Below are 18,761 nucleotides of genomic sequence, written 5' to 3' on the forward strand. Positions count from 1 at the left end.
TTGTCACATTTCTTATAACTAATTTAAATTCCTTAAAACCAGTTTAAAATTCAACATTTACAACTAATTAAAATTCCTTAAAACTAGTTTAAAATTCAACATTCAATGTTATTAAAATCACTTAAATAAACTTCCTCAACTGAATAAAAGGCTTTCACTTTTAGCCACTTAATTAACATATTCTTAAAGTTCTTAGTGCTCATTGTTTTGGCGTTGAGAGGTAACTTATTAAATAGTTTTGTACCAATGTAGATATAGCTATGTTGGGATTTGCTCAGACTAGTATATTTCACATCAATTAAGTTTACAGATCTGGTATTATAAGAATGTACAGAGTTTCTTAGGCTAAACGAAGTCAGATTTTCCTTGATAAAAACCAGGCTTTGCAGAAAAGGTTTACAAGAATCTGTTTCACTTATGTTCACAAGGCATCGAATAGCTTTTTTTTGACATTTAAATACTTCCTTTGCACCAGCAGAGTTGCCCCAAAGAATAGTGCCATACAAAAGGTGAGAGTGAAAAAGAGAAAAGTAGGCATTGATAAGTATACTAGGACTTGTACATAACTTGAGTTTCTTTAAACAAAAGATAACTCTAGAAAGGCGAGAGCAGAGTGAGTTGGTATGAACACCCCAATTTCTTTACCATGAATACCTAACGTTGATAAGGTTTTTAACAATTCTTCGTGTGACACGCTGTCAAAAGCCCTACTAAGATCTAGAAAGATTCCTTCAATTTTCTCACCTTTATCTACTGAGTCTATTATAGAATTAATAAATTCAATCCCAGCTGTTATTGTAGATTTCCCTGCCTGAAACCCATGTTGCTCTTTGTCAAATAATTCACACTCAACCAAATAACTAACTAGTTGAGTATAAACCACCCTTTCATACACTTTAGAGAATACTGGAAGCAGTGAAATCGGGCGGTAGCATGAGGGATCATTAACTTCACCCTTTTTAAAGATTGGGATTACTTTTGCTATCTTCAATTTATCAGGAAAATTACCAGAGATTAAAGATGAGTTTATTAAATGTGTTAAAGGTTTTATTATTGTAGGCAAAATTTGTTTAATAATATTGATTGAAATATCATCATGACCTGTTGATAGTTTATTTTCAAAAGAATTTATTAATTTTACTAGTTCTTTTTCACTTACTGAGCTAAACTTGAATCTGTTTTTTACAGGATCATAAAAATTACACTTTTTATTATCCTTATCGATTTTAGGTAGTACTAAATGATCAACTACTGAACATCATAAGACATGCAGGAATCACATGTCCATTTTACATTGCTTTTATATATTCCTTTTAATTCATCATTGGTCAGTGAGGTACACTGTGAGTAATACCATTTACAGCATCTCCCTTTGCATAAAATTGCTTTATATTTTCCAACATTTATAGTACACTTTCCACATGGAAACTGTGTTTTATTCCTCATTATGATCAGTACAATTAATAGTTTTTTATCAGTACCACACTATAGTGAAATTCCTTATAATTACAAATTTTAAAAAGTAATCCTTATAATTTATTTGTTGTAATTAAAATTAAAACATAACTTATTTTCAGTATAGAAACATGTTATTTTAGTCTTTAATAATTATGGTATAAGTTATGTCTAAAACCTTTCTTAATATTCAATAAAGTTTAATCAGTCAATCATTCAATACTATTGGTTACAAAGTTGAAGATATAATTGGGCTTTAGTAGCTGGCCTTGAGCTGTTCTTCCAGCTCTACTCAAGTGTCCAGTCAGCTAAGTCAACAATAGAGTATCAAACTGCATTTTGGCTAGTATCAAATTCACATGGAGAAATTGAAATATTTTTACATTATCTTTTTTCAATACCTTGGAGGTTAAGTGGTAGAGAGGACTTTTAAGTCCTAACTTCGCCTCTGTAAATAAAGACATTTTTAATTTCATTTTTTTCATACCTCTGGGACTAATTCTCCTTTACATTCTCTGTTATTATCTCTTTATCTCTAATCCCAGTCAGCACATTAAATCTATTTTAAATTGGTTCAGTGATAGACATAGTTTTATCATTGTTTGGTGCAAAATATTTTGTAGCCACATTCAGTTCATATTTGTTACATTTTAACGTTGTATTCCTTTTTCACTTTAAAATTATTCACTTGAATAAACAAAATTTTACCGTAGGTGGTTAGTAGACGAATGAAGACGTATTGTGACCTGTATTCCGTAGTTTTGTTTTAATGATTAGTGTTTTGTATAGTTTTTTATTAAGTGCATGTTTATAGAGTTAGTGAAGTTGACAAACAACATGTAGGTTGTGATTCCTGACTTAGGCGTGCCACAACGCTTTGGTAAGATTTGTTTAATTTAACCTAGTTTGTAATTATGTATTATAGGTTAGTTCTTTACTTGAAGAAGAGATCAGATTGCAGATCTCGAAACGTAGTGTTACTGATTTATTGTTTCACTGAACGATGGCAAATGTCCGGAAAAATCCTGTTTCCTTCACAAATATGATGAGTTCAACAACAAGGGTTGGTTTTAAAAATAACACATTGTTTCATACACAGACTGAGGCTGGAGAGCAATCAGAAACAACAAGAACTGGCTGAAAACAATGATGCGGGGACCACTTCTGACACGATCATCGAACAATTACAGCTGAGGGTGAGAAACAGATAGTATCATATTGAGTAACATTAAGAAATATAAAAATTACAAAGTATTTTAAGTTCAATAAATATATAAAAATAGCACTAAGGATATGAAGATTGGTTTTATCATGGTTTTATCATTTTGCAGAAGCAAAAAGAAACCTAGCACATGTGAAAAGCAGAAACAAAACAAACATTTTTCTGTTTAAGTATCAACCTGTAAACACGAAATGCTTTTACTTTGCCATAAAATTAGCATTATAACAAAGTACTGTTGATACAAAATGTCAATACTTGTGATGCTTAGACTGAGTGCCAAACTAACCGTGTATAATTATTTACTACTGCCCAGAAGTTATAACTGTGGTCACAAATTAACACATTAGCTGCCAACCCCGAAAAATACGTTTTAGCGCTAAAGCGCCAAATTTTTTAAAGATAAATTGTTGTAACCTTTTGTTATTTTTCTCTTCTTTGGTTACTAATAAACATGGTTTTATGATTTATGTATATTTATTACGTTTATAAAGCGTCGTGCACATTGGCCCGACAGAGCTTTTTACAAGGCGATATTTTACATAAATCATTTGCCGTCGGGCCTATACGCCTGACGCCTGATTCAGGGATATTCCGTTTTGTTGATGTGCAGCCTGAATAATTCCCGCTCTTTAGTTCTCTGTCTGCAATTGCATCAGCTTACTTCTAACCCGCCTTTTCCACTGGTTTTGCCAATAGCTGGTCCCCATCACCTAGATTTTTGGGTGTGATACCTATATAGCACCAAGAATCCAGCATTCTTAGAGGCTATGTCTTCCTCTGTCCCGTGGATATGAATTTTGTATTTATTGATATTAACAGAGGAATCAGTCAAGATCACAGCAATAGTGGTCATAGCTATCAAGCTCTTGAATTAGCCATAGTTTAATATTATGAGTGAAGAACTACATATCTGATCTGGTTACAAAGCTTTGATGGTAATATTGAATATCAAATTCAGTGAAACCCCGTTATAATGTTTTCCCTTCAATTCAACCCACATCGACATTATAGCAGGAAACTTTATAAGTAAACTCAAATTTTTTATCATTTTTTCACCACTCACATCACTCATTTAGATATTTAAAGACTACATAGTGTCTGGGAGATGCAGGTGAGTAGTGGTGTGTTAAAGCCGAATCTCAAATCCACTGAATATTTAAAATATTCAGATTTGAAATTGAACTAAATATCCATTGTAACAGGGCTTCACTGTTCTTACAAAGCAGGGATTTCAGAACTGGGAGCCGGAAACCGTCAACTAGTAAATAAATTCCTAATTTACCAATTTGATATCAGCATATGTAATCACTCAAACTTACCATTTAAATGTGTGGTTGTTCCTGTTAGGTGAGGGAAATGGAGGAGGAGCTGGTTTTAGTTAAGGAGAAGTACATGGCTTTCAATGAGAAGAACGTTAAGCTCGAGAAAGAGTTGACTGACCTAAAGCAAGACTATGAAGCTGTTGTTCATCAGCCTTACTTTGTAAGTTTTTATGTTTACATATTAATTTTATCCATTGGTTGGTTTATATTTTAAGTATATTTTCATTTTATACCATTGTCATGAAGTCAGTGTACTTACTTATTATTTTCATATCTCCAATAATATTTCCTTATTCAGTTTGCATCTTTTAAAGTTGTTTACAAAGAATTTTTATTATTTCACATGTAAAATTTTCAAGAACTGTGAACTGTCAAACTTTGTGGAATTGGAATTTTAGTAAATTAAATATACCCTTAGAATGCGTTTTATGTTTATGGTTTTACAGGAAATAAAATTGGTTGTTCTAATGCCTTCAGCCATATGTTTAATTAAATAATTTTTAACATATGTTTGAACATCACTAAAAGCTTTACCTCTTGCAAAATCACTTTTATTTTATTCAAGTAACAATCTTATAACCAATATCTAACTTTTTATAATATAAAAAATAAAATACTTATAAAAATTTACCTTTCCATTACTATCTAATTCATGATATAATTTTGGATGTGAACAACATAGAAATTCATAATGCAACATACTGCCAAAAATATAAACTCTGCCATGAAAAATTCTTAAAAACTGATTAAATAAAATTTCTTAGTTATGAAAAGTGACATGATTCCGAATCTAAGTGAAGGAAGGCAACAGTGTATATGCAGTGAGTAACCTCTATTTCGAGACATTGTTTAACTAAGCTAGTGCAAAAACATGGAATTGTAGTAAAGATTCAATATCTGACCCCTATTTGAAGTTTTGTCAGGTCTTCATGACTTTTTTCAATGAAACACTCACAATAAAACTTGCAATAAGTCAATAGTAATTTACTATGTAATTGTTTTTTTCTGTAATGCTCACATTATTTATTACAAACAGATAATAAAAATCCTGTAGCAGTTGATTTCATGTTCTCAAGCTGTGATTTTTACAACTTCCAGCTTTGAGATAGAATATATCACACAATCTCAAAACACTTTTCTAAAGAACAATCAATTTTATTAATTAAAAAACCAACAAATATTCCTTGTTGTGACGAGTATCGCCGCTTTGTTTCTATACTCAAGGGCTATAACTGCAATCAGCTTACAGAAGTCTGATGAATATTGTGAAGATTCTGCAAACTAAAACAAAAAACAATACAACTGTATGTCTTTTGTTTTGTCCACAACGTTTTATAATGGTACTTAGTAATTCAAGAATTGTCTGCAAGATGGAAATACACATTGGGCTGTGACATACATTATTTACGTCGAACTGTATAATACAATTGGAGTTAATGTTTTCAGACCATAATTGACTTTGAGTGTATGTAGAAAAAAGGCTATCCGTGTCTTTGAAAACATATATAACAATAATATTTTATATATGTTTTTATTTGTTATTTGTTTTTATATCAAAGTTATATATTATGAGGCTAGTAATAAATCTCAACTTTTGGTGTACTGTACAAAAGCTATATTTGTGAATAAAAATAAAAGATGTATCACACAACTAAATCTTGTTTGATACACATTTGCTTTTTGACTGGTATCACAACAAGCAATAAATCTTTGCTTGAGAACGATGACCTTCCATCTGATCATGTATAAGAATTCATTCTTTTTTCAAAGTACTACCTTATATATTATGTGGAGTATGCCCAAAAAATAATGTCCGTTTGTTTATGAAATGTAAACTACACAACAATTGCATCATCACTTAACTACTGGAACTGAATTGAATATAAACCTGTAGGGTAGAATTTCGCTGAACTACTCCTTTCAGGTTCCAAGGTTATTAGTAGTCTGAGTGTTAAAACTTTCCATCAAGCCATGATTGAATGGCTGAGTTATTGGACATCAATTTGCGCTTTATAATGATGTTATAACATCAAGACCACTGTTTTCTTGCTAGGAAACGTGCAAAATTCCAATTTCTTTACTCTTTCGTTCCTTTCTGTTTCATTACTCTTTGGTTCCTCTGTCATATTATTAGTTATGCAATCAACGGATACCTCTTTTGTTACTTCCTTTGGCAACACCACATTAAGATTTAACCTTCCTGTACTATTATTTATAATACTTATTATTTAAATTGAAATTGTTATTTTCTAGTACCTTGATGAATTCAAATATTTTATGTAAGATCATTCAATTTTAAATACACATTTAAGTTTCCACATTGTTTCTCCAAGAATGTTGGGAAGAAAAATGCTCCATATACCTCCATGGCTAAGAACAATTCATTTCAAAATTACACGTTTTTATTTCTGAATTTAAATATTTTAAAATATTTTTTGGTATCTTTTACATTTTTACACTATTGGTTTATTTGTTTTAAATGTTTAAGCTTTTCTATAAGTGAAACCAGCAGCTTTATATTTTTGTTTGTAATGTGACAGAAATGTACGGGTAAATTTGTTATTACTTTCCTGAAGTTACAGGAAATGCCAGTAAGTTAAATTAGTTGGATGTTAGTTTATGGTTACGCCCTCCTGCCACGCCTGACACAATGACCAGTCTAGTTATTTTTCTTTGTTTAAAGTTTCTTTTGACGATGGAAGGATTGTGATGGAAATAGGATATCTACGCAAATTTGCCATTGTTCATATGAACGATAGATAGTTATTGTTATCACTGCAGGAAAGTGCTCAGATCGAGCTCTAATCAAACCAAATCGAAGTCTCAGAACCCTTAGCTGAGAACATGCTATCAACTACCAACAAGATTAGGATAGCACTTTACACATATAGCACGAGTGCTTCACCTAGAATAACCTAGATTGTTTTGAACACTAAACTTTCAGTAAATTATTCGTGGCACCCACAACAGTGGGTACACGAAGTATTTTAGTTTTGCTTCCGAGTCAGTAGCTGGCACCCACATCAGTGGGGTCAACACTGTCAATATGTTTATTATAATTCCGACTTTGAGCTAGTCGGACATCTGCGATGGCAAGGCCTGTGACTTTTCCTCTGTCAGCCAAAAAACCTAATTTAATGTGAATTAAGAGCTTCTTTTAACAACCACACAGTATTAACACATTCAGTTAGCTATGTTGGTACTAGAGTCCTGTAATAAATCCCAGCTTAGGCTGATGATATTCAAGTATATACAAGAAGATTTTCCTGCAGTGTTTTAATCTTGACATCCGAAACAACAATCTTCACATGTTAGATTTTGGAAGAGATTTGATGTAGGCATTATGTTTCATAAAAGCAAGCTATCAAACAAGCCAAGTGTATAAGAATATTGGCATAAACGCAAGATTCAAAATTATTCGTTTGGACCTGATGTATTTATTTTTCTATTCTTTGTCAATTTACTCTATGTATTACTTTTTACTAGGAAGGAAAAGTGCAGAATTCGGTCTTTCTTTATTCATACAAATGTTGAATTGTACAATTTATGGTTAACATAAAATTTAAATAACAAATATACTATATATAGAAATTTACATACATAGAATATTAAAAACACACTCATTATACATAATGAAAATTATTTTGTTGTATTTTAATTTTTCAAAACCTTCTAAAGGGAATAAGGTGTAAGAAGTCTTGGATTGAGTCTGAGAAAGTGGTATTAAATGTTCAATTTTGTAATATTTGATACTTTTGTTAATTGTTAAATTTGAAATAAATATCAACCGTATAAATGTCAAGAGACTTAAAATGGTATTCGAGCATTCAAAGTACATTACTATACAGTTATATTATTTCAGTGTTTATGTATTACTTGAAAATAACTTCTATAAATGAAGCTTTAAATTTTTTAAACCAGTTTTAACCATTTTTAGTATGTATAACGAACACATAATGTGTATTGTTTGTACAGCTTTAATTCTTGTAAATGCCCAAGCAAAGCAAGTCGTGAATTTTATTACTGTGTAGTTTTGAAAATTATGGTTTGGGCTCCTGTGGTTTTCAATGCATTTTTGGTGTAGTACAAATAAAACATTTAGTAAATGCCTTAACAAGATTTCAAATGTTATCATTGTTCTTATAATTTCAAATAGTAACAAAACATTTGAGTAGGACATTTTTGGTGACACCAATGGCTGCCTTGCATATTTTTAGTGCTTTTAAGCTTATTGGCTTTAATTTCTCGTTGTGAATAAATAATTACACACAATAGTTGACACTGTAGTTAATACTTTTAAGAGCATGTAACAGACATTCTTTGAGAAATGTGTGTTTTGTGCCTGTCATCTTTGTTTATTTTTCACAAAAGCTTTGTTTCTAAAACTTTGTTCATTTTAAGTCATTATATCATGAGAGGATTATTTTCTATAGATTTGTTGCTAAATTCAGAGGAGAAACCATGAGCTGTGTTGTGGGGAGACCATACAAATGTAATGTTATAAAGGAATAGAATTTTAGTTATTTATCTAATTATTTAGTATATGAAAACTCATTTTAATTTATTACAAACAGTAAATATGCAATAATTTCTAAAAACATTGTATATTTTTAATATTTATAACTAAAGCCATAGTAAATGAACACGAAATTATTTCTGAATATTACCTCTGGATTATTGTTTTGGAATTTGGTTCAAATTACTTTTTTACTAGTAACTATGAATTTATTGATGCTTCTTGCATATACTAACGTTCTATCAAATGGAAACTGTTTGTTATTCAAGATCATTAGGACATTAACCTTGGAAATTTGCATTTTTAGACTTTTTTGTTTTATCAGTGAAGAACTAAAGTGTAAAACCATAGCTATATCCAATTAAGTTCCCTTTTGCTAACCAGTGAATCACAGGCTATGGAAATATCTTGTATTTTACCGTACTGGTTACCTTATTAAGAAAATTTGTTTAATCCTTCAAAATATACTGCATCGATATTTCAACGTGTATACTCATGTCAATACAGTACAGTAGAAAGTAGTGGATCTGTCAAAGCCAAATCCTGATCTTAAAAAGATTCGGATTTGAGTCGATCAACGGTATTCGACTTTAAATCTTCGGAGATCCGCCATGCCACGAGTTATCCGCTGACCGTCAGCACACAAATTACTGACCACCAAAACTGTTGTAAAGATGACATTTACAAACGACTTGTCCAGACAGAAGTGTGCTACACTCACTCTTTTCCTTGCGATCAGTATTACAACTTGCTTTTAAAATAGGCCCATAATTTGATCTACTTTGTTAGTAAACGTTTGGAGTAAAATAACGATAACCTATGGAAAGAGTTCATAGTTTTGTCATGAAGAATGAAGAGGATGTAAAATAAAATCTACATAAATAGCAGGTAAGTTCTCTTTATTTATATTTATTATGTTTATTTTATAATGAACACTTTTAAAATCAAACAATTATTTTGAATAGATGCTTTGTACACACAGCATTTGCTCGATTTGCATGATAAATCACAGTCACTCAGCAATAAATGTTTCACTAAGCTGGCCGCCTGCTTAGTAATGAACTTGCATCAAATGCAAGGCAGTCTTTCACTACAGGCATTTTTAGGCTTAACCGGATTGGCATTGGGAATATCATGGGAACAGGTATCTTTAAAATAAAAAGTGGATTTCCATTTGTAATAATTATGTCACATATTAGCACAAAAAGTACGAATAGTATTGTGGCAAACAAAAATTACTTCTAAATATAGTTTTTTTCATATTTTACCAAAGTTTAAAAACCTCTGGAGAAAGAAAGAAGGCAATGATAAACAGAGAAATGTTTATGATGATACCAGCAGAAAATAAATTCAAAAGTATACAATATTTGGAAATATCTTTCCCATTTTTATATGACAACATACATTTCAATTTTGGAATTCAATGAAAGAATCAAATTAATGGTCAGTACTTACTTGGGGGTTTTCAGAATATTTCAACCACTAATCTAATTAAAATTCTCTAGTATGATTTTTAGTAGAAACTATAAACTTAAGTATTGCAAAAAAATATTTTATTTATGTTTTGTTTTTCAATACAGGCCTCAAAGGAGCTGTAACACTGGAGTTCAGCAGAGTAAAAGAACTCTAAATTTCTTCAAGAACCAGGGAAAACTGTCTTTTGTCTGTAATCATCGTGCAGATTAAATTAGATTTATTATTTTTACATTTATATAGAATTATGTATTTTAAATTAAGGAATAAAAATGTTTGGTATATCTATAGTTCAAATCAGCTCTAATAACTTCAACATGTTGAAAATGAAAGCACTCAAGCAAAACACAGTTTCGATCAAGAAGAGTTCTCTTGCCCAAAAATTTTGTAAAAAGTGCCTTACTCTTATGATACAAGAACATGAGATAACAACTGCATCCGACACAACTACACGAGATGACACAAATCAAAAATAAGGCTCAAATTTTCTTCTTATTGGATATTGTTTTTAGTACCAGTTTGGAACATCATTTGGATTTTTATTGTTTTAATTAAGTTTTTAAATTAAATGAAAGTCAAACTATTTTAAAGAAAAATGTGATGTAGATAATTTAATCAAAGCTGTTAAAGCCCATTAACCAACTGCTCAAATAAATGTTGATCAACTTGTTTCTTGAGGCTTGTGCTCACTACTATTTCCAATTGTCCTACTGGACATTGATATATAACCAAGTGTTCTGAAGCCCAAGCATACAAAACTTAAGAAAAATGAGGTAAAGCAATTTATATTTATCTCCCCATCTCCTCATCTATTAGATGATCCCTAACAGAAGACCCAAATTGTAAACTTCTCAATGGAAAAACCAATTAAGGTTTCATTATATTATTTTCAATATAATGTTTGTTTGTTTTTTAAATTTATTGCATAATGTTTGTATCATGTGTTTTGTATTTAGAACTTTTCAAAAACCCATGAAGGAGTAAACATTTTTACGTTTTAACCCTTTCAGTGCCAGACTTTTTTTGGAATGTTAGTCAACAGTATATAACACCTACCAAAAGTATTTTTGCAGTTGTTATCCAAAAGTGCTGTGCTATTTTCAGCAATTTGCATACGGCTATTATAAAATTTTATAACTTTGTTATTTATTGGTGAATTATTTTTGTTTTCTACAAAAATGTTTAAATTAACACTAAATATACTCAAAAACAATTACAAAGTTGTCATTTAGGTACTCTTCCTCCACTACTCATCTAAGAGTATTTTCATTCATGGGGACCTTTGAAAGATTCATAATACTTTACTATACAAAAAAATAACACACACACTCTTTTGCTCTATTATAATTATAAACAAACATAAACATAACCACAACACTGTAAAACCAAAGGATTAGACTGACAATTATGAAAACAAAGCGGTATTGACGACGGGCCAACTTCACTCTCTTCCTCTCAAGATAATAAACCATGTTTTTGCGTGGTTGAAATTACTGGTAATTTTATAGTGAAAAAACACAAAAGCTTGTGTTACACTACCATAAACGCTTTCAAACTGGTGGACTTAAGAATTGAGAGTCCTTGCAAAAAAAAAAAACAGTTGTTTTAAATACATAGTTGTTTACTTTCTCCAGTAAAATGAAACGCATTTTCTAAATGCACCTTAAATCGATTATGTAATCATGCCTGTCTAGCTCATTTATTTTAAATGATTTGTATTTTTGTAGTGAACATTTTTTTCTCCTATCATAAAAATATGGTTATCTTGATCACAAATAACTAATTCTGATTATCTGAATTGAATGTACGTATAAAAAAGTAACATAGTAACACTTCATATAACAAAGTCCTTATATTCTGTTGCAGTGATGTTTTCATGTTATTTATTTCATCTTGTTTCTTTGAATGTGGTATTTTTATAGTTCTATGATAGAAAAGAGCCTTACTATAATGTAATTTTTACCATTTGTCAGTCTGGGGGAAGTCTGACATGTTGTGAGCTTTATTAAAATTCCACTTAAACTACATAACTGTAAGAGTTATTTTTTACATTATTATTTATCTGAAAATATGTATATAATGTATTTAAAATAAACATTTTTTACTGGTTGTTGATGTGTTTATTTTATTCCATGACTAGTAATTACATAGAATATTTCCATGGCCAGGAAGTATTAACCCTTACCGAGCTAATGACATTACTAGACGTCATGCCTAAACTAGCGCTAAAAGCCTGAAGTATGGCAAAATATTCTTGTGGAATTTGCAACAAAAATGTGAGATTTTCTGCTATCTTGTGTACTGGCAGGTGTAATAAGTGGTTACATTTTAAATGCGCTAAGTTAAGTGCCTTAGAGGTAAAAAATATGGTAAAAGATGATTATTTGGGTGAATGGAAATGTGTAAAATGTCAGGTAATTCCCATTAACCATGAAATTCGTGCAGCTGATGTTAATGAAGACAGTGAAGGGAATTCGGATGTAATGAATTTCTCCTCACTTGCTGAAGAAATCAATGAATCTATTTTGCACACAAACGAGGAATTGAGACAAGAGCTCTATGAGACAAAAAATAGAAACTCTCTGTATACACTAGAGCTAGAAGATAAGATTAAGGAGATGGAAGAGAATAGAGAATCACAGATGAAGTACTTTGATGTTAAAGAAGAGGAACTATTGAAAAAAATAGAATCGCTTGAGAAAAAGTTAAAAAATGAAAAAGAGGGAACAGAAAATCTTATTTTGTATTTAGAGAAGGATACTGTAAAAAATAATATGCAAATCCCGGTTCAATCTGATACGTGTGAAAGCTGCGATATATATAAGGATCAGATTTAAAAAATGTTAGACACAATAAGAACACTGGAGACCGTTATCACAGTTCTTCAAAAAAAAGACTTAGAAAGAAGAATAGCTGTAGAGAATAATGGGGAGAAATACACTTGTTTAAACTGTTTTCCTCCACTTAATAAAAACAGCTACAAACAGCAAAGCTTTGCTGTATCTGATAACCGGCAAACAGTACCAATTCGCCATTATAAGCAACACAGCTTAAGGACAAGCAACAAGGACTTAAACAGATCAGCTTTTATTTCAGTAAATCCTTTTGAAGTTTTATGTGGTGATCCGGAATTGGAAATAGGTGATATAAATGTCATTGGTGAGTTGCCTAACAAAAACGGTAACTCATGTGTATTTTCACAATCTCATAATAAAAAAGAAAAACCTAAAAAAATTAAGGAAACTCATAATGGTAAAAGGCAAAAGGTGCTTATATGTTCTGACAGCCATGGACATGACTTAGCTATTCAAGTGAATAGTTATTCAAAAACATAGGATGGTGTCGGTTTTGTGAGGCCAGGTGGTTTAGCAGAGGAAGTGTTAAATTTTGCAAACATTGATGGTGAAAACTTGGGACCCGAGGATGCCCTTGTTGTTATATGTGGTGCCAACGATATTGCTCGCAACGAAGCAGAGAGAGCACTCAACATAATCGACAAGACTTTGCAAACGTATTGTATCCCCAAAATAGTTGTGGTGGATTTTCCAATTAGATACGATTTAAAAATGTGGTCATGTGTTAACAAAGAAATAATAAGGTCAAATGCAGCACTTGAAGCTCTTAGTAAAAAGTACCCAAATGTCTTGCTGGTCAAGTCAAGTATGGCTGGCAGAAACTTACACACACAACATGGTATGCACATGAATGGCTTGGGAAAACACTGGCTTGCAAGAAGAATCCGTGAAGTATTGGTGGAGAGTACAAGGCCAGTCTTGATCCATAGATCAACCAGCGGCAGAACCTCAACTCCAACATCACCCCTCAAAGATGAGTATAGGAGCAATGAACAACAGTTACCAGTCAATGAGTCCAGCTCGATATTGGTCACCCTAGATACAGAATCCACTTCAAGCTGCAAACTGTTTGTGGTTGCAGAGCCGGTGAAAAAGTTAGCTTCGGGAAACTTCTCACCCCTCTGTCACACTACACCACCGTAAAAACTGCAAGTCCTATCAATAGTAATTTAATTTCATGTTATACAAAGTCTGGTAAAGATACATGGGTGAATGTAATGCATTTAAATATACAGTCAATAAGAAACAAAGTAAATGAATTGTCAGTAATGTTATATGAAGCCCAATGTGATGTTGTGTTAGTTAATGAACACTGGCTTCTTAATGAGGTGAATCTTTATGTGCCTGAGGGTTTTAAATTAGCTGCAGCATATTGCAGGAATGAGCCCTACGGGGGTGCCTCTATTTTAGTAAAGTATAATATTGCATACGAGTTAATTGATATTGCCCACTTAACTCTTACTAGCATTTTTGAAGCTGTCTGTATTTATGTAAGTACCTTTAATGTATTATTTATTTCATTGTACAGGACTCCAACCTCAAGTTATGATATGTTTTTTAATTACCTTGAATCGTTATTCATTTTTATTAATAATAAGAAACCAAACAGTAAAGTAGTACTTGGGGCAGATTTCAATACAGATTTTTTTAAAGTAAAAAAAATAAAAACAGTAACTCTCATTAATGTACTGAAATCTTTTAAATTGTAACAGGCAAACAACCTTCCAACCAGACAAAATAGTGTTATAGATAACATAGTCACTAATATTGATAAAAACTATTTTGAGTGTAGTTTGTGGAACTACGCTATTTCTGATCACAAGGCAATTAACTTCAAGTTCTCAACCTCCTCAGTTTTTTCCCATACAAAAATTATCTCTTATAGGAAAGTAAATGATAAAGGTATGTATTTGTTTTTACATCACTTGTCTCAATTTGACTGGGATCCCCTATTTAAAATTACTGATACACATGCTGCTTTTGAATATTTTGTAAATACACTCTCATCTGTGTATAATCAGTATTGTCCAAGAGTACAAAAATGTATTAAGGTACAAGATAGAAAGAAACCTGACTGTTCAAAATGGTTTGACGATTCACTAAAGAAACTAAGAAGTTTTGTAAATATACTAAGAGATATGTTAAAATTACCAGCATATAAATATGATGTAAAATTAAGAAATTGTTATAGTACACAAAGGAAGTTGTATAAGGCAAAAATTAAAGAAGCAAAAACTTGTAAATTAACACTAAATATACTCAAAAACAATTACAAAGTTGTCATTTAGGTACTCTTCCTCCACTACTCAGCAAAATGTGAGGATATTTTTGGATTTTCAAACAAAATTGTGAAACAGATGTCTCCATTCATAATTAAACCTTTAGTGTATATAGTTAATCTTTGTCTGTCGTTTTCTGTCTTTCCAATCTGCTTAAAAACATCCAAAAGTATAACTCTGTTTAAGAAGGGTGATAGAATGTGTATTGATAACTATAGGACCATAACAATTGTATCAGTATTTTCAAAAATTGTAGAAACTTGCGTTAAAAAACAATTATTAGATTATTTTGATAAATATCAAATTCTTTCATTTAGCCAGTTTGGTTTTCGTCCAGGATACTCTACAGTTAAGGCCCTAGATATTGCTGTGACAAAGATTTTAAGGAGCTTTGAGGATCATGAACTTGTGGGAATGACCCTTTCAGACCTAAGCAAGGCCTTCGATAGAATTTCTCATGATGTTCTTTTGAAAAAGCTTGAATATTACGGAGTAAATAACGAGCAATTACAATTTTTTCAGACGTATCTGTGTGGCAGATTGCACATGGTATCGGTTGGAAATCAGATTTCATCTGCTAAGGAGGTTCTTGCTGGAGTTCCACAGGGTTCTGTCCTAGGTCCTTTGCTATTTGTACTATATACTAATGACTTGCCTGTTAATTTAGATTGTGATACCATACTGTACGCAGACGACACCACTATCTTAGTAAATGGAAATTGTTTAAATAAAGTGCTCAATCAAACTAATAGAGTAATTAACACAGCCAATGTATGGTTTGATTCTAACTATCTTAAAATAAATGAAAGTAAAACGGAACATCTAGTGTTTACTTTAAGACAAATGCAGATAGATAGTAAAATGACAAAGCCAATAAAACTCTTAGGTGTCACTATTGATCAGAAGCTTTTATGGGAGGATCATACAAACAACTTAATCTCTAAATTGGCACGTGTTTGTTTTTTATTGAGAAAGTTAAAGACCTGTGTAAGCCAAGAGTTGATGAAAATGTCATATTTTAATTTTTGTCATGCTCATTTATTGTTTTCAAATATTTTGTGGGGAGGTAGTACTGGTGCGGAAAGAGTTTTTTTATGGCAAAAAAAAGGCAATAAGAATCTTTTTTGGTTTAGGGTTTAGGAGTAGTTGTAAGGCTTATTTATCTACTCATAATATAATGACTGTACCCTGCATTTTCATTTTTCAAAATTTAATTTATGTAAAAGAGAATATTAATGACTTCCTCTGTTTTAATGGTATCCATAGTTATCAAACAAGAAATGTAAACAACTTAGTCCTGCCTATTCCTAGACTAAAAAAATATGCAAAGAGTCATAAATATTTACAAATAAAATTTTTTAACAAACTCCCTGAATCATGGAGATTATTAGATTTTAATTCATTTAAGAGGCAGGTTTCTAGTTGGCTGTCAAGTCGTGCATTTTACTCCATAAGAGAATTTTTAGAATATAATATTAGTGACAGTTAAATGTGGGTATTTTAAAAATTTTATGTAATGTAGTATTGTATTATGTTAGTATTGGTGTTTGTGTTATTTATTGCACATAATATGTTATTGTTATATAATATGTGAACTAACCAAAAAATTACTATATTATTAGTATTGTTATTTTATGTATCTTTAAATTAGCAAGCTGTGATATTTTATTGTTGGAACTGACGAAGTCTATTGTAATTTTGTATTACTTAATGGTCAATAAAGATCTTGATTCTTGAAAAGCCAACGACGCCCACTGACGCACAATCAATTTTTTATTTTAATATTATTTAAAAGCATTTCTGGGTAACAAACTTAGTAAAAACTGTTAAACAAGGTTTATTTAAACAAGAGACAACCGTTCGTGTCTATTTTGAAGGTCACGGCTCTTGTTCGATCGACAAAATACCGGGCGGCCGGATGTTCATAGTCTCCCGCAGAGCCAACGACGTCTACTGACGCGCTCTCAGTCCGCCCGTAGCCTTCCGTGAGGTTAGATGTTTATTCGCCCTTCCATTTTCGATCCGCGTATTTATCTTTTCGTATTTGATGTTAATCAATATTTTTGATCAATGTGCAGTGTAGTTTATGTATTATTATCGTGATGTAGGGCTTTATTGTCAAGTTTATTTTAGTTCATTGCTTTTATTTAATTTGTATATATATAAATTTTTTACTATATTCTTTATATTTTCTCTAAATACAAATTACTATATACTTGTTTTTTGTTAAATATAACAATAATTGTGTTCAACTATTGTTAATTTTATATATGAAAACATAGAATGTCAAAATTAAATTTTTTCAGTGAAATTATTATTTTACCATTTTTTGGCTGTAAATTAACAATAAAGAGTGAAAAAAATATTTGTTCGTTTTTTTTACCTCTTATGTTATAAGAATTATTTAAAAAATTGGTTTTTGTATGTGGGAATTTTTTTATTTTTAAGGTGTATGGCTCTTAGGAGTAGTTTTGGTTATTTATTTGTGGCTCGCTAAGGGTTAAATTCTCATTTAGTTAAAGAATCAAGAATCAAGAAGTTTATTGCAACAAAACATTCACAGATTTTACAACTTCAGATGTTGTGTGAACAGGTTGCTTGTCAATAATAAATACTAAATCTGTAATACAATTACATCAGAATAAAACTTACATTGCATTAAAATATTACAAACATTAAAACATGTGATCGTAAAGACTGTCATGTAAAAACTCAGTTATGCTATAGTAAGCTTTACTAATTAGTAGACTTTTAACTGAGTTCTTAAAACAAGACATTTTAAGCTGTTTTAAATGAGGAGGAAGCTTATTATAAAATTTAGTTCCCATATAACATGGTGAACTTTCAAATAATGTTAATTTGTGTACAGGAATTGCAGTCTATCTTTAAAACGGGTGTTATACTGGTGCTCATGTTGCTTTATATTTCCTGAATTTAGACGATTATGAATAAAAATTAAACAACTATAAATATACAATGATGGAATTGTCAATATTTCTAAATCTGTAAATATTTTTTTACATGAGGTTCTTATATCCAAAAATAGCATGGTTCTTATGTATCTCTTTTGAATTTTGAGGACAGAGATAATGCCAGAGCAGCTGCCCCATATTTGTATTCCATACTGTGCAAGTGAATAAAAGCAAGAATAATAAACTATAAGCCTAGTCTTAATGTCTACCAACTCCCTTAATGTAAACATTTGGTAGCAAGCTGAACTCAGTTTTTTGTTTAAGACATCTATGTATGGTCTCCAGGACAAATTTTTATCAATAAGGAGCCCCAATAATATTTAACGTTTATATCATATTACTATTATACAACACAAACAATTCTCAACTTACAGCTGTCACAGTCGCAGTACAATAATATTTAACGTTTATATCATATTACTATTATACAACACAAACAATTCTCAACTTGCAGCTGTCACAGTCGCAGTACAATAATATTTAACGTTTATATCATATTACTATTATACAACACAAACAATTCTCAACTTGCAGCTGTCACAGTCGCAGTACAATAATATTTAACGTTTATATCATATTACTATTATACAACACAAACAATTCTCAACTTGCAGCTGTCACAGTCGCAGTACAATAATATTTAACGTTTATATCATATTACTATTAT

The 18,761-nt window shown here is 31.0% G+C and overlaps 1 protein-coding gene across 5 annotated transcripts in view; it reads left to right on the plus strand.

Annotated features, from left to right (window-relative positions):
- LOC124368659 (sarcolemmal membrane-associated protein) overlaps positions 1-18,761 on the plus strand; it is a 142,219-nt gene that overhangs the window by 107,372 nt on the left and 16,086 nt on the right. For 3 of the 5 annotated variants that reach the window (XR_006922981.1, XM_046825913.1, XM_046825914.1), the window contains exons 19-20: positions 2,555-2,651; positions 4,025-4,159. Coding sequence is in view for 4 of the 5 variants with exons in the window: in XM_046825913.1 (XP_046681869.1) it covers positions 2,555-2,651; positions 4,025-4,159 (232 nt within the window). In the remaining variant the exon portion in view is untranslated. Of the gene's footprint in view, positions 1-2,554; positions 2,652-4,024; positions 4,160-15,644; positions 16,659-18,761 lie in introns of those variants that run through there. The other 2 variants (XM_046825910.1, XM_046825912.1) reach the window with 1 other exon arrangement.

This window comes from Homalodisca vitripennis, chromosome X (assembly GCF_021130785.1).
Source record: "Homalodisca vitripennis isolate AUS2020 chromosome X, UT_GWSS_2.1, whole genome shotgun sequence".
NCBI classification, from domain to species: domain Eukaryota; kingdom Metazoa; phylum Arthropoda; class Insecta; order Hemiptera; family Cicadellidae; genus Homalodisca; species Homalodisca vitripennis.